At 42.2% G+C, this 26,668-nt stretch overlaps 2 protein-coding genes across 5 annotated transcripts in view; both read right to left on the bottom strand.

Moving 5' to 3' along the window:
* The window catches only part of csf1b (colony stimulating factor 1b (macrophage)), a 16,173-nt gene extending 1,915 nt beyond the window's left edge, over positions 1–14,258 (bottom strand). For 2 of the 4 annotated variants that reach the window (XM_050064881.1, XM_050064880.1), the window contains exons 1-7: positions 14,004–14,257; positions 12,196–12,315; positions 12,029–12,091; positions 11,731–11,901; positions 11,358–11,559; positions 11,131–11,267; positions 1,982–2,025 (exon numbers count right to left, since the gene is read on the bottom strand). In XM_050064881.1, coding sequence (XP_049920838.1) covers positions 1,982–2,025; positions 11,131–11,267; positions 11,358–11,559; positions 11,731–11,901; positions 12,029–12,091; positions 12,196–12,315; positions 14,004–14,045 — 779 coding nt within the window. In that variant the 5' untranslated portion in view covers positions 14,046–14,257. Of the gene's footprint in view, positions 1–1,981; positions 2,026–11,130; positions 11,268–11,357; positions 11,560–11,730; positions 11,902–12,028; positions 12,092–12,195; positions 12,316–13,999 lie in introns of all 4 variants that reach the window. The other 2 variants (XM_050064883.1, XM_050064882.1) reach the window with 2 other exon arrangements.
* An 8,896-nt stretch (positions 14,259–23,154) lies between these two features.
* Positions 23,155–26,668, bottom strand: part of LOC126402338 (putative nuclease HARBI1) — a 5,360-nt gene continuing 1,846 nt past the window's right edge. Inside the window, exon 2 of the mRNA XM_050064238.1 lies at positions 23,155–24,061. Within this exon, the coding sequence (XP_049920195.1) occupies positions 23,155–24,061 (907 nt within the window). The remainder of the gene's footprint in view (positions 24,062–26,668) is intronic.

A 26,668-nucleotide genomic window follows, 5' to 3' on the forward strand; every position in this document is an offset into this window, starting at 1 on the left:
ACTGGACAATATGGAGATATTTGCATCTTGAAAGCCGGACTACAAATGTGGATAGACAGGGAGAAACACACGCAAGCCTAAGACGTGGTAAGATACGATATTCCTCACTATATGAAGTGACTGATAACAAGATCTGTATAATGGGTTGTAAAGAAATTCATCAGGTTTTTATTTTGTAGACAATTGAGCCTGCATTCGCGAGTAATCCATCCAAGAGTAATGTGTGTGCAGAGCTGTATGAAAGCTCTGTTATACATAATTTTAGTGTAACTTTATCATTTTTTTTCGCTGTGAAAACATTGGACAAGTGCTTGGTCTTGTCGGAAAGCTATGATTCAGCTGTTCCACGTGATATGCGTGGCTTCTCGCTATGACGCACGGTCTCGGAGAAAATCCACAGAAAAGAACAGGTGTGAATTTGGACGCACTATGCGTCGTTCGGGCCCATAGGGTTAATATTGTATACAGAATCTGAATCTCGCTCTGAGTTACTGTTGTTGTTTACAAACTAAAGAAATGAGAGATCATTTTTGTTTAGTTTTTACTGAATATTTGAAGGTAAACTGTAAAACAATATCACTTATTTTGTTGCACTTCTGTTTTCTTAAATTATTATTATTATTTTTTTTTTTTTTACTGATTTGTCATATCGTCCAAAAAAAAAAAAAAAAAAAAGGTTATCGCAAAAATACCCTGAAATATTTTAGGGCCATATCGCTCACACCCAGTTGGAGTTCAAAAACTGTAGCATGGCTGAATATTCGGCTGATTTCGACAAAAGGAAAAAGTCTGCCAGATAACATTTCCACAAGCTATTTAAAATATCACAGACTTTTTCACTTTGACAGAATCAACCTAATATTAAGCCATGATACTGAAAATCTTTTAGATAACATTAAGCTATGCTTTCTGTACTCCAACACAGCAAACTATTTCTGGGACTCCTCTGGTCAACTCTCACTAATGTCTCTATCACCGTTCTTCCTGCAACAAGTCACCTCTAGCGAGATTTCAGAACGACTTCTCCTTGAGTGAAACTTGGTCACAATAACAAACACACCAGCGAAAGGTAAAGAAAAATGTTTTAATTTTACTGTAGGGATCCTTTCCATAATGTTGTCAGACACTTAAAGTAACAATCTGAGCCTGTCAGTGGTAAAAACAAACACATTTAAGCCCCAAACACTTTTGGTGTATTATCTTTGGAACCAAAGTAACCCTTTGGACATGGTGCCTAGACCCTAGGTCCGCCTAGCATTTCCTCTTTCATGTGGGCGGGGTTATTGTCACTCACTGCTCCATCCAGCACTCACTGTATGTCCTCATTACCTGTGACACAGAGGGAAGTCTGCATCTCATTTAAAACTGTATGTCATGCAAAAACTAAAGTAGTGTGCTGACGGATTCACGGCATCACCTCATGCATTGAGTAATATTACAAGTTAACGTTCCATCTTAAAAGTCGCCGGCAGTCGGCCCGGTGAATTAAGCTAAGCGACTGTAAAAGGCAGCAAAACATCATTTCATTTTATAGTTACAGTTTACTAATAAAACTCTGCACGGTATGAACAGTGGTTACATGAGCCTCCAACCAGCCACAACTCAGCCCTGAGCAGAGTGACCGTCCTCTACTGACCAGTCAACAGACTGCAGTGTTCACAGCTCCACCTTTTAGTACCAGATCTGTGTGCTAGGTACCCCAACAGAGGGGGTACAAAAAAAGGGGACGGTAGGGATGGTACCATCCACAACTTTTCACGGTGGAAATGGAAAAAAAGTGAACTGAACTGTATCGTGCTGCTCGGTGGAATATAATGGACCTAAATTGAAGATTCACAGTTGCCTGTAGGGCAGTTTTGGTCTCTCTCAATACTGCACCAATTTCAAAACTGTTGTCTCTATTAGTCACTTAGACAAAACAACATGGGAAAATAGGATCCAGGTTCAAAATACCAAAGTTTTCTTCTCAGTATGTTCTTACCTTGAGTTTGTGTATGATCTTGATCTGTGAGGGATGTGAGTTCTCTGTTTAGGAAAGAAAATTACCAAATGAAATAAAGCCAATAGGACACATTGGTGAGTAACTATAGATTGATTCACAACTAATAGACACACATCTCAATTCTTAAACTAAATCATTTCCAAACAATGAGCTAGCACTGATGATGCAGCAGGAGGCAGGCAATTGACAGGGTTGCGTGTGAAGATTGAGAAAAAAAAATCTGCATTTGGCTGTATTTTTGGCTATGACAGAGCTGGAACATACTGAGCACATCAAATGAAAGGGCGGTAGAAGGTAATGCTGCAAGAAGGGGAAATGTTTCTACGGGTGATTCAATGTTTTTTTTTCCATGAAGATCTTGTTATTGAAATCAATTGTGACAGCTGTGATTCCAAGCTGCAACATAGCCTCCATTCTCCGGGACTGAGTAAACACTCATTTGATTAGTTTTTGGTTGAGTATCACTTTAAAGCCATTGGCAGTGAGATGTTTATGTTACTTTTTCTCACCCCTGTAGACAAAACAAAGTTCTACTTCTCATTGGGTGGGTGGTGACCCAAAGGGGGTCACAGGTCAGTTTCAAGATGATCCCATCCAAAATAAATATATCTTTTGAAGTGTTTTGTATTTTCAGTGTTGCACATTATGATTTTTACACGCTGCTTCTCGCTGCTGGAAAACTGAGCGGTAGTGATGGGAAGTCCAGGTGTTTTGAAACAGTCCGTTTGTTTGTTTCCGAGTTTTAAAAAGAGCCGTATGTTTGGCTCCTGTTTAGACCTTCATGTGCTTTCAGTGTCTCCTCCAGTAAAGTTTGTAGGCCTGCCATATCGCCCTGGAGGTGGACAGGTAGACAGAGTTTGCATGTGTCAGAGACAGTTCACGGTTTTATAGCCACGCTGTAGCTACAAAAATCTCTCTCAGGGCTCATCTTGTTTCAACATACACAACACAGCGCAGCCTAGAAAATATTTGACCATCTGTCTTTGCATGGCTTGTTAAATTCAACTAAATGGACGACTTGACTTGGCAGGATTTCTTTTTGCACGTTTGCCAGTTGCATACTGTAATTACACAGGTAATTCAGCTGAGCACCACTGTAAAATAACTGCACGTATAAACACCATTAAATATACGTTAAAGTAGCATGTGTCCTGTTTCAGGCTTCATGGTGTGTAAATTTTCAGTGCTATCCACTTCCTCACGCAGTGCTTTAAGCCCTTGCATCCTTCTGTACTTAACAGATTCTCACTGAGCACACAGATGAAGTTCATTAAAGTCAGACAAGCTTCAAAGAGGTTAAAGTTTCGGCCTTAAGGGGCAGTTGGTAGGGCAACGAGTACCCACACACTGTGTCAGAGAGCAGGCGAGACAGGAAATGAAATGAGCAGCGTCACTGACAAAAGAAGAAAGCATGGCTGGCACACTAAGAATAGCATTACACAAATAGAGTCTCAAACCACATTAAGCACTTTGTCGCAGTGTCTTTATCTGCGGCTTCTCTGCCAGCCAAGCAGCATCCGAACTATTCTGCTGTGTATTATGTCACTACATGCAGCCAGTTAAAAGATAATATAAACCATTAATGCTGCTAATGTCTGCTCTCTCACGCTATTTGACAGTTAAAAGCTCAATCGGGTTGCACTCTGAACAAGACAGGATCTGTTAAGGACAGAAATCAAACGTATCTCTTCCCCTTCCTCATTCCAGTGAATCAGCTACAAAATTCCACTCACCAATGTCCTAGGTTGCCTTCCTGGTGCATAGCCCTTCTTTGTCTAATAAGTACTGCTTGTACTGTGTTTCGATGCTTCTGCTGAAAATGTAAATGTCTGACTTAATCGATCATCAAAAGCTTTCTTTGAGAAACCAGCTTCTGGCTAATGAAGTCCTATTAGTGCATTAAGTTGAAAGAACCTCTCAAATAGAGCCATTTGTTTGCCATAAATCCATCACTTGTGTGGCGCTCTAATGTGATTGAATCCTGAAAGTCACTGACATAAGCCTCCCTCAGTTCTGCTGTAATGTGATCTGAATATAAGTAAAACCCACCATGCTTGTGAAAGGACTAAACACAGTGTGCCAAATGTAAAAAAATCGGTTGAAATTTCCTAGATATATTTTGCATATTTAGCTCACTTTCTCACATTTGAGGCAGAAATTGTAATTAACATGTTATATATGATTATTGACAAAATAATTAACAAAAGTAATCTTTCTGTTGAATCTAAATCTAAATGTTTGAAAAATATAAAACAGCCTACGCTGCTTCTATTATTTTTCCAACCTATTTCATATGAAAGCCCTTCAGTCCCTCCACCTCACTCCATACTGCTAGGAGACTACACACCAGGGGCTGAGTGAGGGACAGCTCTGGAGACGGACCTTCAGTCAGCAGCTGTAGCAACTCTAAATACAGTCAGTACAAACCCTAGTGACTGTCTTATCCCAGACTGCTCTGACTCCCTACTGAATCAGCAAACTTTCTGTTGCTGCCTTTACACAGGTGAGACCCAGCACTATCGCTGGCCAATAGCCCACAACGCTGGGGTTTGCACTAGCTGACTTCAAGTTGCTATAATTGTTGACTAAAGCCTTTCCACCAAACACTTTTGATATAGTACTTTTGGAACCAAATGTAACCCTTCAGACATGGTACCAAGACCCTAGGTTCATTTAGCATTTCCACTGCAAACAGTACTCTTAAATGTGGGTGGGGTTGTTGTAACTCAACACAACCATATGTAAAACTCTCCATGGTATGAACAGCAGTTACATAAACTTCAAAACCAGCCACAACTCAGCCCTGTGTGACCGTCCACTGTTGACCACTCGACAGACTGCAGTGTTCACAGCTCCACCTGTCAGTACCAGATCTGCGTGCTAAGTAGCCCAACAGAGGGGGGGCCAAAAATGGGGATGGTACGGAACGGTTCTATTGGTACCATACACAACTTTTCACTGTGGAAATGGAAAAAGAAGCGTACCGAACTGAACTGAACTCTGTCGTTCTGCTAAGTGGAAACAGGACATAAGGGTCCGCTTCAGAGCTGCCGCCCGGCCTCCCACCAGTGAAGTAGGACCACAGAAGTGGGGAGTGAGGCAGGGGGACCACGGGGTGTGCTAGCTAGCTAAAGTATAGGTTAGTCATACGGAAGTGGACATGGTTTCATCTCAAATAGGTTGGAAAAACAATAACGTGGGCTATTTGCATATTTTACTCATATTTAGATTTAACCAGTGTTGAACTCAAGACCACCTAAACCAGGAGCAAGACATGACTAAGACCAGAGTGTATTGAGATCAAGATGAGAGCAAGACTTGCAAACAATAGACACCTCAAACTGATCTTAAGGATCCGTATTCCCACAAAAACGTGTGTGTGTGTGTGTGTGTGTGTGCGTGCGTGCATGCGTGCGTGCGTGCGTGTGTGCATGTGCATGTACAAGTGTACCATGAGAAATAACTGAAAGGCATTGCAGAGGTGAATTATATTTGTGGGAATTTTCCTTTGTTTTCTATTAACCAAAAAATATAAATAAACACTGAAGAGCAGAAATCAACTTAATCATCTTTGTTCAGCATTCCTTTTTTGCACTGGCAATTAAGTGATAATATCCCCACAGCTGTGGGCTCGAAACAAACTCCAGATTCCTCTTTGTGACAGAGACTGAGACAACTGAGTAAGAATGCGGTTGAGTCCAAGACGAGACTTTTATAAGGTTGTCTTAATACCAAGACCAATCTAGAGTACTACAACACTGGATTTAATATTTAGTATTAACATTATTTTACATATAAACATAATATTATATACACACAACATGTTGTTTTACATTTATTTCTGTCTCAAATGTGAGGCGAATGAGCCAAATATTCAAAGTCAGCAACCGACTTTTAACATTGGGCTCCCAACAGTATGCCGTTCTGACTCTCACCTGACAACGGGTTCCTCTCTGTGTGCAGTTTGCATGTTCTTGCCTTCAGGCACGTCCCACACCACAACACATGCAACACATGCAGGTCAGGCATGAGAAATACTCCTGCAATAGCTTGTTCAAAGCTCTGGCCTCAGAATTAGTTATTCCCCAAGCACTTTGCTGCGGCTGCCCGATGTTTACTAAATATATATCTCGGTCAGATGCAGAATCCACATTTCACCACAAGAATAAATAAAATGTAACTTGTCCAACTTTCCAAAATAAACACTGGATACATGTAGAGCAGCTCTATCCATCAACCAAGACTTTAAGACTGTTTCCCGAGTTTTCCTATTAGTATGATTGCTTCACAATTGTTTCGTGGCTTTTATTTTATTGGGTTCTTAAGTTGTTTTTACACCTTTTTTGTCTGTTTGGTGTTTTTAAGAGGACATTAAATCATTGCCGTTGGTGCAGGATTAGTTCTGTGAAATAACCACGAGTGATTTAGCCCAAGATTTAGGTTTAATGAATCGAACCAATGTGGATTGTGAGCCCTACTCAGTTGAAAAACACTTCTCTGAGTCATATAATGAATCCTCTGAAATGAAAGCTAACAGTGCCAAATAGCCTCAAATAGCACAAAGAACATAGAGGCGGTCGTTTACATTTGCATTTTGTGGACGTTAGGCTGTGGAGTCGCTCCTCTGCCCTTACCAGTAAGTCCAGCCTTATTTTGTTATGCTCAGCATTTACCAGAGAAGGAGGGCTGGTACATTGTAATAGCAAAACCATTCCCAGATTTTGTGGTGGTATGATTTCTTAACAACTTGTTAGCGTGAGGAGCTGCCGCCTGTACCATAAAATGTTAAAGAAACAAAATACACCTATATAACCTATATAACTAAATGAGGGCCAGGCTGCACCTCTTCTTTTTCATCATAACATTCACACTTCACCTACTAACAGCCCTCTTAGCACATTATTGCTCTTCGAAAACCAGTCTTTTCCAGGGATTAACTGCAGCTGGTTCTGTTTCAGGGCTTCAACTTTATTGGGTTCTTAAGCTCTACACCTTTTTGTATGTTTCATGTTTTTAATGATATATAAAAAGGATGTGGGATTCAGTGTTTATGCTTTTGATCATGCTCATGCCATGTTCCCCAGGTCCGATGTTCCCCTGCTCAGTATCCTCTTAATATGACACATATTAGGGGACCTTTCAAAGGGTTTTTTTTATTCAGTGTTTTTTTCCCCTTAGGCCAAATGTTTAATGTATAATTCCCTGGATCATTATAATAAAATCACCCACCTACAGCTAAAAGCCCTCTGATGTTACACTAAACCTCAAATCTGCAGGCAAGACACTGCTCTTGACTTTAGACATTGATATCTCCACAGCAGCTGAGCAGATTTTTATTTTCCATGTCCCTTCGTTTGATTTGAACTTATCAGTGTATGACAATGTTAGTTTTTATCAAGAACATTGAGCCCCGGGAACTCAGACTCAGAATAATTTAGTTGCTCAGTTATTAAGTTATGTTAATGTCATTACCGAGGCTTGATGAATAAGGACAAATGTGGACTGTGAGCCACAGCAAGTTGCAACCACAAATCTGAGTTATTTTTTAAAATAAAAGCTGATATATCCTGAAATAGGAAGAAGGGCATGAATGCACTCATTTGCATTTGCAGAACGGCTCCACTTTATTTTGCTGTGCTCAGTATTTACCGGCTGGTACTCTGTAATGGCAAGATTTTTTGATTAATTTTGACGTCAATACTTGTTAAACATAAAGAGTAATCGCGAATCATGACTTTTATATTTGTTTTTACTATTTAAAATGAGTAAAATCTTATTTTATTGCAGGGCTGCGTGAAGTGTATGTCTTCACTCAGCACCTTCCTTGGCCAACTGTCACTCTCTCTTTGTTTATAATGAGACTACTGCTGCAGGAGTGTAAGCTCCACACTGGGGAACAACTGGTGAAAGTCCACCCACTCGGAGTGCAACCACAGACACACGAACACACAGTGACAGGTGTAACTGTTAGCATCACACAGCCAACATTACCTAACAGTAACAGGGAATACACTATGATAATTGAATGTTCATCCCTGTTCCTAATGCAGTGGACATCTCTGTCTGTGCGGGTCTAATTAATCACTACAAGCTGATTATTACTATAACCAATTTGTTTCTTTTTCTTTATTTCTCATGCAGATTACCATCTGATTGGAATTTGTATACACTATTACGAGAATATAAAGTCATGAGGGACTTAAAGTGACAGGGCGGCTTCAACCACGGGTGCTTTCCCCCGTGGGCATTTGTTTTCTCTCATTCCTCACTGTCTGAGCTGACTACACAAAGTAGCCTTGTAACACTGAGTATCACTGCTGCATTTTGTGGCTTGCTTTCTTTGTGGGAGGAGACGACATTTTTCATTGACAGGAGATGACTTTTTTTTTCCTGTCATGATTTCAAACTGCACGCAGCATCAGCTTCAGGCAGCCAGAAGCAGATGGATTACCACGAGGTAAAAGATCATAATGTAAAGTAAATAATAATAATAATAATAATTAAAACAGAGCGAGGCTACTGTAATTGAATTTTTACCCCTATGTTGTCATGAATGAGAAATTATAAGGAAAGGATTCTGTCCAAAGCTTTTTGAGCCATATAATTGGTTGATTATTGTCTTTTCATTTTTTTTTATTATTTTTTTTACAACTTGTTAGTGTGTAAGGAGTTGCATCCTACCCATGAAAATGTTAAACAACAACTCAGTTGGCAAAAAGTTGGCATTCAACATTTTGGCACCCCCTCTGTCTCCCACTGAGAGAGTCAGCTTATATTTAATGTCACTTTAGAAATGTTCATATAACGTATGAAATTTGCAAATGTAACATATTTGCGGTTTGCAGAAATGGACAATGCCAACATTTTCTTCTGGCAACTGGGCTGTGAAGAAATATACCACAAACTGCATAGTCATCTTTAAACCCCAAACGAAAGCCAGGTTGTAATTTAAGAAAAAGATTCTTGTTTAATCCTTTTCATCTAAACACACGCTTCATGTACTAGCAGGCTTATTGGCATTCTCTTCATTAGTCATCACTGGGGATAAAGTGCAGCTGGTACTGTTTCAGGGCTTAAACTTTATTGCGCTCTTAAGCTCTATGTACACCTTTTTGTATTTTTCATGTTTTTAATAGGGTATAAAAGGATTGAGGTGTCTGCAGTGTTCACCATGTTCCCAGAGTCCTATGTTGCTCTGCACGATATCCTCTGATTATAACACATTAAGGGGACCTTTCAAAGGATTTTACATTCTCAGTATATATATATTTTTTTCAAATGTTTTGTGTGTTTCCCCGGATCAATATGTTGAAAAACACCCAACTAAAGCTAAAATGTTTGATTCCATCCAAATGTAACGTCAATTTTAACCACATTTTCAGAAAGTCGGCAGACCAAAATGCAAATTTATGTCCTTTTCCGTCCACTACTGTCATGCTAATATTGGGAGTATGAAGCAGTAAACAGTAGGTGGCATTAATTCTCCAGTCAGGTGCCTCTGCAGAAGATGGCGCAACAAAATGACATAATTGGGGTTTCTGTGAAGTGCTGTAAAGGTTAGCTGATTCAAAACACACATTAAACATGGCTTAATAGCCATTTCAAACACAAGCATACACATCGGCTTCACTATAACTTGCAGCATTCATAGACAAAGCAGTATAAATTAGCCTAGAGACAAGCGAAGATATCCTCTGCTCATATGAAGCCAGGGACAACAGCAACATTTAACAAAGGTAATGTTACAAAATTTGGCTCCATTACAACTCACAAGGTTCACCGACAAAACATCTGTCTTACTAAACACGTTTTCCAAACAAATACAACATGCTAATGCTATTAGCACAAGCCTATGGCATTTTACATTGTATACATTAGCCTAGCGACAAGTGAAGATATCCTCTGCTCACATGAAGCCAGGGACAACAGCAATATTTAACAAAGGTAACGTCACAAAATTCCGCTCCATTACAGCTCACAAGGTTCACAGACAAAACTTGTGTCTTATACGAAACACATTTTTTAAACAAATGCAACATGCTAATGCTATTAGCACAAGCCTATGGCATTTTACATTGTAAAAATTTGCCTCAGACTAGCAGAGATTTCCTCTACTCATACGAAGCCAGGATAAATCACACACAAGACATACAATTCTAATTTGTGGAAGCTTCATTGTCTTCACAATTTATTGTTTCTTATCTGTGAAATAAAAGTAAATACAAGCTTAGCTTCCACTGAGGGAAATGGTTTCAGCTTACAGAAATAAACAGGAGGTGAACGTCAAGCTACGGCACAGGTACAGCAACGATTCGACACAGAAATATAAATCCAGCATGAGTGTGTTAAAAGCCGTCCAGAGATGATGACATTGGCATTATGTTTTTAGGTTGTCTGTCCATCTATCCATCTGTCCTTCTATCACATTCTTGTAAACACAATATCTCAAGAGAGCTTTGAGGGGGTTTCCTCAAATTTGATACAAAGGTCCTCCTGGACTCAAGAATAAACTGATTAGACTTTGGTGGTTAAAGGTCAAAGGTCAAGTTACTGTGACCTCAAATGTTCAAAATATAGAGGGGGATTTGTTCCCTGTCTGTGTCCCTTTGTTCTTTTGCAAGTTGAACTCACCGATCTCTTACAATGTTAGTTTATATCAAGAACTTTGGGCGCTGGGAACATAGGGATGACCCCAAATAATTAAGTTACTCAATTATTAAATTAGGTTGAGGTCCAGGCTACCAAGGCTTATAGAATGAGGAAAATGTGGACTGTGAGCCCTAACTAGTTGAAAACCACCACTCTGAGTTTTATTTGAAATAATAGCTGATGGTACCAAACAGCTTCAAACAGGAGAAAGGGCATAAATGTACACTTGCATTTGCAGACTTTTGTGCATGTGCTGCCACAAATTCTGCCCCCACCACTGAGTCCAGCCTCCACCTTATTTTGTTGTGCTCAGTATTTACCAGAAAGGGAGGGCTGGTGCTCCCTCTGTAAGAGGGAGCGCCCCAGAGAGCAAAGCCTGGCTGCCAAGGCGTGGTTTACTGCAATATGACTGGAATGTATGGCTAAACTTTATTAGGGTGCATGTGATTTAGGAGTCAACAAAACTGAAGCTTTGGTACCTTTTGTGTGACGAGACAGTAGAGAGTGAGTATGAACAGCAGTCCTCCGCAGATGGAGACGATGATGAAGCCAAGCTTGTACAGGTCTCTGACTGGTCTTCTCTGCGAGGCCCTCACTGAGTTCCTACCATAACTGTCTGTAGAGAAAGACACATGTTCTGTGATCTCAGTGGCTCCACACATCTGCATTTTTTATTACACTAGACTATCGCAGAAGATATTCCCACCTGTGAAATATTGTGTGGTTGATTCTGTGTATAGGTCTGTGGTAGAGCCAAAGGTTTCTGTGTATTCCTGCTGGCATCTCCAGTCCACTGGTGCATCGCTCGTCGTCATCAGCTCCCAGTACACAGACAGAACCTCTGAAGCCTTCTGCAGTGCCTCTGAAGTTGACCCTTGGTAGAGCATCTCAAAACTCTCTGGCTTGTCCTGTGGCAGATTCCAAGAAAAATCTTTTAAATGTTTTCACAAGTATTGCAGATTTATCTCCTCATACTGGGCAGTTCCTCACATCACATATTTCTTCTTCATGTTTCATATTATAGAAAATGTTATCCCTCAGTTGGGAGAAACAGGCTGTACTCAGTAGCACGCACTCACCTCAACCTCCTCATTGATCTGAGGCACACATTTCTGAGAGTAGATGTTGAGGATGAGCGCTCTCAGGGTCTGAACGTAGCCATCATTGACTGAACCCCTGCTGTATTTGAAGTGGGTTGTGAGGAGCTCCAGGATCCAGGGTAAAGCAGCTTTTACAAAGCAACATTTGCTCTGTGGGAAATCGGGAAATGAGACAATAAACATGAAAGCGGGTTACGGTTAACGGAAAGCTGGAAAGTTGGAAAGCGAATCAAAGATTTGGAAAGGAAACACTCCCATGAAACAAGTGTTACCTTACCAAAGTTCTCCGTTCTATGAATGTGTAGGTTATCGAGCACCCACTCCTCAGCTGGTTGTCCATCTGCAGAAATGACAACAGGAAGAAATTGGAGCCCGGGTCATGTAGTGTCATGGCCTCATTGTTGCTGATATTGGTTTAACAGCTAATGTATTTTCAACACCCACCAGATGCCTGACTGTCAGCAGGTGCTCCCTCGTGATGGAGTGTCTGCATGGACCAGGGACCTCAGCCATAGTCAGAGGGAAGCTCAGGAACATAAGGACACACAGACACTTTACCTGCAACTGACACAACCATACGTCAGCTGCACATTATCTTCACCTCCCTCGAGGAGGGACACCGATACCAAGGAGGTGATGAGAGTTCTCAGCAGGACGGTGCACAGTTGCATTTGAAAAACTCTTACGTGACAGACATAACTCGTGTAGAAAATGCACCACAATGAGGAATGATCTCAACCAGCAGCGCAACCATAGCACCATAAAGGGCCGGGATTGGATCCTGACGTTAACCTTTTCGATAGGAATCTACTCAGCGTGCGATAATCATTTCTTCAGAAGGAAGCTTCCTAGTAAATGACTTTATAAGGAAAGCAAAAGCAGTTCAAAACAAGCCTAAATGGAATTTTCTCCTAGTTATGCCAAAACAGTTAAACAGTATGCATCCATTCAACTCCTGCCTTTCCATCCAAAATGCACTCACTATGCGTTCAACAAACCACACAAGAAAAGCTGCTCATTCACAGTGACAGCTGTTTGTTTGTGTTTGTGCTTCTTGACACGGGTTGAAGTATCAGGTTTTGGGCCAAGTTTCAGCAAAATGCGCGGCGCCTCTCTGCTGCAACGCTACCAGTGACCGATGTTTAACTGCCAGTGACCTCAGGGGAACCTAGTCTGTGTTAGATAAGTTCCAGTTATGGTCAAACAGTGCCCTCTACCATGGAGACTCAGCCTGGAAGAGCAACATACACAGACTCCTCCTGTAGCTGATGATGCCTGCTACCAAGCACCTTTTGGCAGCTGTAACAGTAAAATGGGCTCCAGATGGACTTAATCTTTCTACTGACGATTAAAACATGGTGACAAGCACATGTTCCTCACTTTGCAAGCAAAATGTCTGCACTAGAAGGTATTCTTTGATAATCACCCTGTTGAGTCGCTTGACCTGTATGTTCAGCTCCTGCAGCAAACAATCAAGACAGATGCTAGCGAGAAAAAAAACTAAATTGAAACAATAATACATGATTTATTCGTTGCCTGATCGACTTCTGAGACGTATTAAGACACAAAAGACAATTCTTTAAAAGCCACCAAAGACAACAAGTATGCCTTTCATATTTTGATGTCTGTTCCTAATACAATGCCGAACTGTACAGAGTAACTCTTGTGTAGGTTTTTGAATTATATAACATGAACTCTACAGTTTCTGTGAAGGTTATGTGTCTTTTTGACTACGTGTTGTGATTTGCCATAAAATTTGTACAGCATGTGCGCGCAACTTCATTGCCAGGACCCGAAGGAAAGGAAGAAAAATCCCCTGCCATCATGGTTTTAACTATGAAAGCAAATGAATAATAATAATCTGATAAAAGTGGCATTTGAAACTGAGAAAAATTAAAAAGCAATTTTTGGAATTAAACAGGAAGATTTGTGTGAGCTGAAAGAGTAAAATGCCAGCCTCTGACTGTTATTAGGAGCCCACTTGATGATTGATGATGATCAAATTAATGTAATCTAATAAAACTATTGATGTGACTTTCACGTCATAACTGCAGGAATGGAGCACATGATGTAAATGTCACCTGTCACATGGTTTGTTCTTTTCATGCTGTTCATGGTATCATTATGTAGGTCAGCAAATTAAACAAACAACTTCACACACAGACTAACACACAACCCTATCATTCTCCTGCATTGACTTGAATCGTCGGTGGATCTCAAACTGCAGTGATGACAGAAAGGTTCTCACCTACCTTAGCTTTGCTCTGAATCAGGGTTGACACAAGGATGGTCATCTGGTAAGTGTTTGACAATGGAAAACACCAGACTCCTCTGTCACACACATTGAAGCAAAAAGATCCTTTTCATATATTCAGTTCCACTCCACAGAAAGGAATCCGCTCTTAAGTAAATTTGACACTTTGTCATGTGGCGCTGTTCTTAAAGGCATTGCCTGATGTGCTCCTCCCGCACGGAGTGAGTTCAAACCAAGACTAACTGTCGCAGCTGACAGACAGCCCTTTTAAAGACCTCCCACCTCTCCTCTGTTTGACAAAATACAAGGTCCTGGTCTCTACAGATGTGTTATGGCAAATTGTTTTTTGGGATGTAGATTGACTGTGTAGTGTATTTTCTAATCTACAGGAGTCTTCTAAGCGAGTGTTACCATGAAAAATTTGATAGTAAAGCTTGTGGGAGCTTGAAGTGGATGCTGATAACATCTGTTCTTGTTCTAGAAACGCTATCCCTTTGAGGCAATTTGCATCTTAAACACTAGTCCACATATGAACCCTCAGAGTAACAGTTTTGATGAAAGGCAATGCACTTTTACTATCCTCAGGAGAGGAAACGCCGCGATCAGGCGGACCAACCGAGCAAGAAAAATAGGCTGTACTCAACGCTCACAGAGGAGACCAGCAGATCACTGTGGGGTTCTGCAGAGGTTGTCAGAGGCAGGTGATGTTTCACGCTGCTTGAGGAATCCCTTTTTTTTTTTTTTTGACAACTAAACGTCACGTTGCACGATAAGAGTCTGGTTTATTGAGACGGTGGGTGTCTCTGTACGACTTGACACATTCACATAAACGCCTTTATGGGCTACTTTTGACGGGGTACAGATCGACAGACTGCGAGAGAAAGAGAGGGAGAGACAGAGAAAATTTGGCCTGGGATCTATTAACACAGGAAGTGAATTCCAATGCTTTGAACACATTCCAGCATCTAGCATCGTAAACTCATGTAACTGAGTCATTTATTGCTGTCCTACTGTGAAATGTACTGTTTTCATAGTCGAGAATTTTACCTTTTAAATACAAAACATGTGATGAACAAATGAAACATAATGCACTGTGGTAGATTCGCAACAAAATCTACTGTAGTTAAAATTTGATCCGCCTCCAGTAGCAACCTCATTAAAATGCTGTTTACATGATACAACACCAAAAACAATAATTTAATAACCACTTAAGTATGAGAACATAACACTGGAGGGGACTGTTCTGTGTAATGAGTGCTTTTTGATACTGTTTAATTAGCCACACCACTGCTGTTGGGTGCTGCCGCCCAGAATTCACATCAGAGTGCCAAATGTGTATTGATCCGCCAGTGAAAGTAGTCCCCAACAAATGCACTATTTACTCCTGTTTAAGTAACATTTAATTAAAGTCGCAGTGCCCAGCAGTTTTAGGAAATTATTTAACCTTTTTTAAAAGTGTTATATAGCACCTTCAAAAAGAAAAATGTTGACATAATACCCCAAAGGCAAAATAACAAACGAAGCCAAAGAGTAATGCAAGACTAAGGCAAGACAAGTAAATTAAGGCAATTAAGGTAAAAATAAACAAATGACAAGATACGAAAATATATTAGAATGAATTAATGGTTAAAAACACACTAATAAAAGAAATTACAATTAACACAAAAGAATAATCCTGTCAGATTTACGTCTTCAGTAGGAACTAACAGCCGTAATACATGGGACACGTATGTGGCGCAACATGTCCTCCGTAGCGTACATACAGCAGCGCTTGCCCTCTATTGTTACGCAGCTGGTCTACTTTTTCTTCTGTGTAAAAATTAAGTGCAATCTGCTTAAACATAATCAAATAAATACCTTATTGTACCAAAGGCAATGTGACACAGCAGACCAACCTTGCTGCTGTTTTTACATTTCACATTAAAATTCGGCCAGATCCATGCCTCCTGTAGCCCACATTTCCAGACCCTGTGTAACCAAGTGCATTATCACTTGCACAGAATGCAACAAAATAGAGTCTGTGTATCAGGTTAAAAACCCCGCTCCACCCCACCTGTGTGACTTGTTGCATCTGTGCCCCATTTGTGGGAAGTCAGGAAGTACTGAGAAACAAACAAACATGTTGGTTGTGAACTTTTAATTGGATTCAGTGACAGTAAGAGAAAAAAATCATATATAATATGTAAACTTCAGACTTTAACTCTCAGCACTTCTTCCACCACTGAACTGTGCTAAAAAAAAATCTGTTCTGTGGAGTGTTCTGAAACTTGTGATAAGGTTTTAAATTCAGGGCATGGTCAAGGCTACATACTGATAGAGAGGGTGTCGACCGCTCAGCTTTTTTAGTGTCTGGTCTGTTAAATTCCAGTGTGACTCCAACCTGAACTCAGAGAATCAAATCAAGGGAGCAGAGTATCGCAGGAGAATGCCTTTAAACAGGGTCCAGAATGTTGTGCTAAGCTCCTGGTTTCACATGTTAGTATTTCTACCACTGCCCCTGTTTTCTCTGTTTACAACCATAATATTTTCTGTTCCATAGTACAAAATGTCCAGAACAAACCGGGGGGAGTCGGGTCACTGATAAATGTGAATAGGCTATCTCCATTACATCACAGACTGTGTAGTAATCAAGAATCTCCCTGGCCTGATGATCCTTGTGGAACAAAAGTTCCCCAAACTGAAATGAGAACAAATGAGATCTGCTAACATCTCAAATTAGTTACAGTGCTCATGCTGTAATGATAATGGTCAGTGCCTCTACTACTTCATGAGTGGTATTGATTTTCTCACCTAACTCTGCGCCAATGAGCCCAAAATGTATGAATTACATGATGTGAGGAAGATGAGGAGAGAGTCTATCATTCACTGTAAATCTTGTAAATAAGGAACGGGATGCCATGGATGATATTTCCTGGCTCGGAATGATGACAATTATTTAATACTATCAATAGTTATACAACCATATACAACAATGGCAGTATGTTACAGACAGACTTCAGCTGATGGATTGTTTAGCATGAGAGGGCAATTGTTCGAGTGTGAAGGCTTGTGCAACCTTTTCAGTTGTGAGATTTTAGCTATAGCCTACAGTTTATCTGACAAATATTTGGCAGGCAAAATATAGATTACAATATATCTTGTGAAACATGGTGGTTGTTCTGGCTGGTTTCCAGCCTGAAGAGTTCTGTTGACACATAGCGTGAGAGATGCTTTCGCAATGGTTTGAATATACTGTTGATTAAATGCAAGTCCAGAGATAGTACAGAGATATCCACCCTCACCCCACTGCCTGCTGTCAACAGATAAAATCCAAAGCAGACAATTCATGGATGTGAGAGCAAGGAAGCATGTGGCACTGTCATTGTCACATGAGAGGACTTTCCCGACAAAACAAAAAGACAAAAAGATCTGACAAGGGCATCTGATGAATATATGTACTTTTATTGTTCTGTTATCTTTCTGTGTCGTCTGCCTGCTATGTAAGCAGAACTACTTGTTTTTGACAAGTCAGTCTTTAAATCGCCCTGAAGACACATGTTTACTCCTGAAGAGTTTTGTAGTTCAGAGATTTCTTCTGGCTCAATATAGCCCACGGCTCTTTCCTTGGCCTGAGTCTGTCCATTGTTCAGCATGCTAGTAAGATCAAACATCAATAGGCCCAGTCTGGCCCAGTGTTTGATGCAAAAAAGGCTGTGGTCCAGTTCTGGCCCAATCCAATAGATTCAAAGTCCCGCCCCCAGTGTTGTGTATGAACAAAGGCCCAGACACACCAAACCAACATCAGAGAACTAGCAGCAATGAAAGCCCTCTGCTGCGTCGCCTTACGTTGCTGTGTCTTGTCCAAATAGTTGCACGTGAACACAGGCGGCCAATAAGCACGTATGTTTTGCACCTGCATGAGAGGAGTCACCCCTTTATACCAGCAGACAGCTGTAGTCTGTAATCATCATGCAAAAAAGGAAACCCAAAGACCTTCTTGAAGGTAGTTAGCCAGTTGGCACATTAACAACACAAGCCAATGTTGAAAGAATAAAGCATATAGGGCACCAGTGAACAAAAAGACAGACCATCAGGAAACATTTCTGCTAAGGAGCTCAGTGGCTGCAGAACAACAGACTTACCTGATAGAACAAGTCCGTTTTGACCTCACTCCTTTTTGACTTAGCCTCTTTGTTTACATTACTCACTTCCATTTCTCTTCTATTTCAAATGTTTCTAACGGGCTCCGCTATTGGTTGATTCCTCCGGGCTTTGCGCATACTCATAGAACTGGAGTTACATCCAGGTAACTACTCTTTCTCATGCGCTGAGCTGAACTGTCAGTCAGAGTGACTTCATTCTCAGGCTCCAACGATGCATGCTGAATTGAATGACTAGCACCGACGAGGGCCCAACAGTGCAGGACACACTGCACCAATGAGGGCGGCCTAACTTTGACCAACGGCCACCCCTTTGCTTGGTGTCTCAGGGCATCTAGAGTGCTCGACGTGAGTGTTTTTCACCTTTCAACAGTTAATGATGCTCGTTTTATAGCACCCCAGGATTTATGGCAGAATAAACAGCAGGGCTTTCCGAACTGTTAGGTTGGAGATATACTTGCTTTTAACTACGTGTTTGTGTACACACGATGTCTGCCTTGTGCCACCTGCATCTGTTTTAAAGCAATGGTTGTGCACGTCCTCAGCGATAAACACACATACACACGTGAACGATCGAGGCAGTGTTGGCAGAACGACCAAGATCTGCTTTATACATATATTTATTTGTACATTTACAAATACATATACATGATGTCACTGCTGTCACTTATTCTGCCGTGACCCACGCTGACCTCAGAATTTAAAATACAGTTACCTCCTGTTGCCGTGTTTATTGTTTACATCATGCAATCCTGGACGTTCTATATGGTCTATGTCAGTGGTTTCCAACTGGTGGGTCATGTTCTAGAAGTGGGCCGTGGGTCTATTGTGAATGGACCATGAGTGACTGGCAAACATGTTTGTAAATAAAAGAAAAAACGCACTATTTTTAAATGCAGTGAATCGTGCACTGGTCTACGTTCTCTGGTGTGCCCTCTAGTGGAATTCTCCGGTAACACAAGTACATAGACAAGTATGTGAATAATACCATTGACAACGCAGCCGGTTGTCCACGCAAATGCATGGTTAAAAAGTAAGTGTATCTCAGACCTTATAAGACTTAGGCACAGCAATTCTCCCCCCACCTCCTTGCACAAGGAGAAAATTAAAAACATCACTCACAGAGGACACAGCATAGCTTACCAGTAGCCTGGAGCTGCACTCTTGGATTGAAAGACATACAATGTTACACCCTGAAGTCCCCATCAAGGTCATGTTTCCTTGCTTTCACTTTTGTTAGTATTTCCTGTTTTATCTTGATACTCACCCTTGTCTCTTATTTCAGGCACTTCCCTTCCTGCCCTTGTGTGTTTCCTTCCTGTGTGCTAACCTGCCCCGCCCTGATTGATCTCACCTGTCCCTCATTACCCCTCCTCCCTTGTGTATTTAGTCCACCTGCTACCCTTTGTCTGTGCCAGTTGGTCTCTGTAGTTTGGAGCACATGCTCTAGCCATTTGTCCCTAGTGTTCTCTAGTTTTTTTTTCAGGTATCTTGCATTTTTGCATTCTGCATTTTTGGGCTGTTTTTCCGTTCACCAACCTTCGTTAAAGTCCTTGATGCACAGTCCTGATAGTCGTTTGCAGTTTTACTTCAACAGCTTTCTCCACTCTGTAAACCCACTTGCCTCGCGTGACCAGCCTCCCTTACTTCAGATTGGGAGTCTGAGGACATTCGTCTTTCGTTTTGTAATAGAAATGGGCGGGGATATCCAGACCATGTGACGGCGTTGCCATAGGTACGGCACGTGTGTTACATGTAACAGAGACGCAATATAGCTGAATCAAATGAAATCATATCCATTTTAATCTCTTCTTGCGATGCACTGAACACTTCCTTTTCTGTTGTGCTACGGACAACAATTCGGGGAGCAGCAATTCTGGTGTAGGCGGGTGTAAGGCAAAGCTAATCAGCCGTTGGTCGAGGAAGTACGGAAGTACACGGATTTGGATCCAATCACATCACTGCCGCTGGGAGCCAGCACTAGTTCTATTACAGCTTTCCTATGGGAATGTCCACAGACGACGGAGTCAGCCAGTGTGCTGGCATCATCAGCGTAAGAGGCTATAAATCCACCAGCAAAGTGCTCTGTCCATCCCCAGACCTGACTGCGACACACCTAAATATTTTTTTCATATACCAATTCTAATGTGTGAATTTTCTTAAGAATAGCTTTCTCTAAATTGCGTGCCCTGCAGAGCTGAAATCATAGGCTAACACATCTTTCACCTATAGAGCCTGCAACAGCCTTTATGTTTTTCAACTGCTGCATAATTTGGTTCATGAAGACTAAATCAAATTTCTGTTGCACCTACTTGTACCCTACATCACTTTTCACTTCCTGCATAATATGATCAGTTGTTTCATAAAACATATACTCACATTGGTTTGTAAATAAAATATCTCTCTGTGATTCTGTCGTATTATACAGTAATTCTTGGACCAGCTCATGTAAAAAAAAAAAAAAAAAAACTTACATAGTTCATTTTTTGGGACTGTGAATTTAGTTAAAATTAAAATTGCAAACTATGAACATTAACTACTTCATTTAAATCTATGTGAACTAACCTTTGAGCTATATATTTGTGAAGTGTGATCTTGCACACACTGCCTGCCCCACTTCAGGACTGGCCTCTGTTCCACACTGTATTTCTGCTTTTCTATCATCGGTGTTTCTGAATAGCTGAAGCATGATACAGGAGTTTTCTGTTAATATTCTACAAAAATCCTTCTGCATTACCAGAATGCCAGGGCTGCCCCCTGCAAGTCGGAGATTGGAATCATCACTCTGAGAACCCTCGACTGAGGTTGCTCCAAGTCAAGCAGCGTACAGTACAGTGTACAGAAAGAAAGACAGTTCAAACCAACTCTATGCAAAAATATATATGGAACAGAGCGTGTGTAGGCAAAATGTAACCACACTCGTTTGTTGTTGAAAGAAAGAGACTATATACAAACTGTACATTTCTTGTGCAAACGGAAGTGTTGCTTGTAACGGGCTGAAATTGACACGGCATCCCAGAACTTCAACATCCAGGGTACCTTGCATAACTTTTTTTTTTTTTGGTCTTAAGTTGTGAGAATAGTGAAAGATGTGCATCACAATTTTCCACAGCTAAAATTGTTTTTTTTCATCAGCAGACCAACATATTGATTTGCCAATCAAATAAAGACTAACTGTGCGTTCACACCAAAAGCTGCCAGAGCTGCGAAGGCGTCAGGTGTAATTCATTTTCAATGGATAGTGGCGACCAGAGGCGTTTTGAGCTGCAAAAGCGATAAGCGGCGGTGTTTGGCAAATTGAGCTGCAAATGAAAGTTGAATTCTGGTTAACTTTATGCAAATTCGCTATGACGCGTTTGAGCTGCAAATGACCAGCAACCAATCGGAATGTAGATGTCCCTCACTTGCACGGACCCCAGAGAACATCGACGGAAACTTAAGTTCCCTACCACGCACACTTCCAAAATGGCGCGTGAGAAGCTAATCACTACGGTGGCTGGTCACCCTATTTTGTACGATGTCACCCTCTTTGCCTATAGGGACAGAGACAAGAAAGAGCAGGCTTGGGAGGAAGTGTCCAGAGTTGTCGGTTTACCCGGTACGTTGATATTTTGAGAACAAGTCTTTTAACTAGAAGCGAATATTTGCATGCTGGCGCCAAGCTAGCTAGCATGCTAGTTTTCGTTTTATCATTCACATTATGTGCTCTCCGTTGTCTATTCAACAGTGAAGGCCTGGAAGAAAACATGGAAGGGTATGAAAGATACCTACAGGAAACTAAAAAAGAGGGAGAAGGAGAAGAAGAGTGGGTCAGGCGCCAGCCGTAAGAGACCTTGGAAGTTTTGCAGGGTCATGGCTTCCATAGGGGGGTCATCCCTATGTTTGCCAGGTTCTATGTTTCCCGGGTTCTATGTTCCCCGCTTACCACCCAAAAAGGTTCTCTTTTTCCCGCGTTCTAGGTTCCCCGCTCAACCAAAAAGGGTTCTATGTTTCCCGCTTGGTTGAGCGGGGAACATAGAACCCGGGGAACATAGAACCTTTTTTGCAGGGTTAAGTGGGGAACACAGAACCCGGGAAACATAGATACGCTCCCGAGTGACAGTGAGAGCAAGAACGAGAGTGAGGGAGAGAATGAGAGAGTGAATGGATGCACCGCCAGGACCCCAGACCAGGCAGCAGACACCAGACCACAGGCTGCAGACCAGGTACCAGGGAACAGAGCGCAGGGCCCAGAGCAGGCACCACATCCAGGGGAAGGCACGTCAGCGATCAGCATGCCCCCGGCCCTGCAGACTGGAGGACGGGGTCCCGTCCATGGCCATAGCTCCGAAATAGTAGAGAAGATTATTGCAGCTTTGGAGGCTGTAAGCAAGAGACCTGCAGCAGCTGGGTCTCCTCCACCTCCACCTCCAGCAGAGGATAGTTATTTCTTGTTTTTTAAAAGCCTTCTAGAGGATTTTTGGGTCTTGTCTGTCCGCACCAGACAGCGGTTAAGATTTGAGATGTACAGGATGGTGTACGAGGCCAGGCTTGAGGAGGTGGACATCTGGGTTGGGGAGAGCATATTGCAGCTGGAATAAGTACACTCACAATGCTGACAGCATGCTGTGCACACACACACCCACCCACCCACACACACACACACACACACACACACACACACACACACACACACACACTGTTCTATATTTATTATTTATGTTTATTTATATTCACCAGTGTGGGTCAGAGTAAATTGTACTCTTTGAGGAAACTTTGGGTCTTTAATGTGTACAGTAGAATACTGCATATGTTTTACCAGTCTGCTGTTAGTGCAATCTCCTTTGCAGTGATTTACTGGGGCAAGAGTACCAGAATATTAATGACAGAAAGACAGATAGATAGATAGATAGATAGATAGATTGATAGATTGATAGATTAAACACTTATTTAAACATGAACGTTAATTCTGCTTTTCAGTGTAATTGGTGGCTCTCAAAAGAGCCTTTTGTAGATGGGCATTCACACATTTCACAGAGGTTGCCAGGCAACACTTCTCTCATTGGAAAAATAGGAAAGGTATGCCTCTCTGACACGGAGCGCCTCCCAAGTTGAGTTGTTGCTGCCCATTCGGGGGACTGGCTGCAGGCCAGCAGCTTCTCTGTCTGCAGGTGGTGGTCCTGGTTGTCCAGCAGGTGGCCTCGGTGTTCTCCAGGTCCTTTTGGTGGTCTTCCTCAGGAAGTTATGGAGGATGCAGGCAGCTTTCACACAGGCATCCACATTTGCGGGGCTGATCCCAAAGACTCCTCTGTACATACGCCACTGGGATGAGAGAATACCAAAGGTATTCTCAACAATCAGCCTTGCATGTGAGAGCCTGATATTGAAAGTCCTGCGGCTGCCATGAAGCTGGGTGCCAGGGAAAGGACGCATGTTGTCACAACGCAGCGGGAAAGCCTCATTTGCCACGAACACGTACGGCTGCGGTCCCAAACGCTCAGCTCCCGGCAGCAGAGCATCCTGTGGCAGGCCAAGGGTCCCATCCCGCAGCGCCCAGCTGAAAGCGGAGTTGGCCAGGACACCACCATCGCTGGTCCTCCCGTAGTTGCCCACATCCACCACTGGGAAGCAGTACTCCGCATCCACAACCGCCAGGAGCACGATGGAGTAGGTCTCTTTATAGTTAAAGAACAGGGACCCAGAGTTGTCGGGTGCCCTGATCACTACATGTTTACCATCGATGGCCCCAAGACAGTTAGGGAAGGCCCACGGGTGATGGATGCTCCTCGAGTCATCTGTGGTCGGCACTGGCATGAACTCGCCAACCAAGGCATCCCAAATAACCCTGGTGACCTGGATCACGATCCTGTGCACAGTGCTCACGCCCACACGGTAGCTGTAAGCTACTGTGCGGTGTGAGTCTCCGGTGGCCAGGAACCTGAGACAGATGGCGAACTCTTGAACTGACAGTTGTGTTTGCAGCAGGCTAGCCAAAACCAGGCCATCACTGGACAATACATATTTTTTATTCAGTGTCTGTAAGATCAATGCTTTCTGGACTGGGCAACAGCAACACTGGTTTCAAGTGTGCATGAACGTGGCCCCTTTAAATTGAGAAACATAATCAAGCTCTCAGAATTTGACGTCATGAGCGACTTGAGCTGCTTTCGCTGCCAGAAATATTTTACCAGCTGTGCTGCTAGAGTGAATTCAGCTATTCTGCAGCTCTGGCAGCTTTTGGTGTGAACGCACAGTAACAGTACTCAGGCATGCTGTGATGCTGTACTGTCACTGTGTGTGTGTGTGTGTGTGTGTGTGTGTGTGTGTTAGCACAGCAGAGTGCGTTGTCTCCTCTTTTTCCTGACCCATTGTATCATCACTGGGCTACCTGCAATGACTCCTGGAGCCTTTATTACAGGGTGGCGCTGTTGAGTGCATTATCTCGGCAGGCGCCCACTACTGGGAGGTGCATTTCTACCTGGCCTCAATGTCAGAGGCCTGTTCTGCAGTTTGGTGTGTCTGGTTCAGACTCTGTGTCTCTTTGAATTTGGGTTTGTGACGAAGTGGGTGAGAATGCACCTTCACTCACCACTTGTCCCTTACATGCTCACTGTACACAGTATACCATGTTACTTTTACATACGTTTATTTTGCTATAATTTACCATTGCTTTCGTAACATTACACCACTTACTATCCCGGGTTTGTTTGTGTACTTGTTTTGTTACAGTTAACATCAATGCACATGAGTAAATTAAAACAAACACACAGTCATAAGTTGGTTTCAGTTACTTTTATTGTGTTTCAGGTTTGAACTTAGTTGAATTGTTTGTTCCTTTGTCTGTACTTACTAGTGATGTTACGCTCGAGCCAGTTTGCTCGAAACGGTGTTGATCTTTTGAAGCGCAAGTGTTCCGAGGCAGTGTTTCGATCGCTGCTTCGGCACGCCCACAATCACGTGACTACCGGGAGCGAGGCCTCGTTACAGGCAGTCTTGAGGCTTTTCCAGGTCTTCCACTTAGATGCAGTTCTGACACACAGCCAGCAGATGTCACTCTTCTGACTGTATGAAATGCTTCGCAGCAGTGTGTCATTCTTGAAGCAGGTGTGTCAAAGTGGTTCAATGCTTCATGAAGCTTCGATTTCACCATCACTAGTACTTACCTCTGCTTGTTCCTTTGTTCAGACCCACCATGCAGGATTGTTTGAAAAGCCGTCGCCCAGCACTTCCTGTCTTTTATAGTTGTAGTGATGTCATCAATGACATCATTGGGCTGAACTAAGTGGAGGGGTTTTCTTTTTGTAGGAATATTTCTTTTGTTTGTTTAGTGCAGTTTAAAGTAACCGGTTAGGATTATTTACTTTAAGTAGTTCATTTAATAATGTAAATGTGCTTGTAAGTTAATCCTAGGTGTTTATTTGATTTCCTTGTGTTAAGGTTACTGTGTATTGCTACCTCCTTTTGTTTTGGTAGGGGCTAAGGCAGTCTAAGTGTTAGTCAGTCCCTCTATATAATATAAAGGCAGTTGAGGCTGAGAGGAGAAGCCGTGCTGCTGTGAACATGTGCGCTTTTGTTTGATTTATTATGAGTTAATTTTACTAAGTTATTTGCTTGGCATTTTGTTCTGTTTTTGTTTGTTTTTGCCTAATTTGCACGTGTAATGGCAAGCACCTTCCTTGACACTTGAGCTAAACTATCTTACAGGGTTCCCAGTGATCATAAGGTATGCATCCTTACGGTTTTTCACATGCTACATCTTCACAGCGTGTATCATTGGCATGAGATCACTAGATATAGATCTCAACTCCTCTGTTTTGCAGTGTAGCAAGCTTGTCTGCTGGCAGCAGATCTGTGGTGATACTGTCCACTTCAGTCTCTTGCTGAACATAACTTGGCTTCTGCCGAGACAGGCTGGCTCGTTATCTTTTGTTAACTTCATGCAGCTTCTATTAGGCCTTAATAAGTGTGACTCTTTTCTCGGTTTCTGTTCTGCTGTTAATACTGAGCTAGGCTGACCAAACGTCCTCTTTTGCCCGGACATGTCCACTTTTCACGTCCTCTCCGGGCACGGGCCACATATTTCTGTCTGAACCAGACAGTCATTCTGTTTTGTTATGTCCGAAACCGAACCGAGCCCGACATTATTTAATTACTAAAGCACTGAGTTTGTGTCACACAGTTGTTATGGTTACAGGCTATTTAACAGGCCGGGTGTGCGCCGTGGGTGCTCAGCTGCGGAGAGGGAGACCTCCGTGTTTGAGACGGGAGTGGGTGGCGGGAGGTCCGAGGCTTCCAGCGAGGGGAGAGGGAGAAATAAAACAAAATAAGATAAAATAGGAAAAACCTGTCTCCTATTTTATCTTATTTTCAGCGTTTAATCAAGGCGGAGGCGGGCGGCGGAAGGTCCGAGGCTTCCAGCGAGGGTAGAGGTAGAAACAAACAGCCAATGTGTGTGTGTGTTGTGTTCAGGTGTTGTCACGTAAATAACAGTGCCCAAGCAATAAACAGGACAGACAATAGGATTTTATTTATTTTTACACTACAT

This window comes from Epinephelus moara, chromosome 16 (genome assembly GCF_006386435.1).
Source record: "Epinephelus moara isolate mb chromosome 16, YSFRI_EMoa_1.0, whole genome shotgun sequence".
NCBI lineage: Eukaryota > Metazoa > Chordata > Actinopteri > Perciformes > Serranidae > Epinephelus > Epinephelus moara.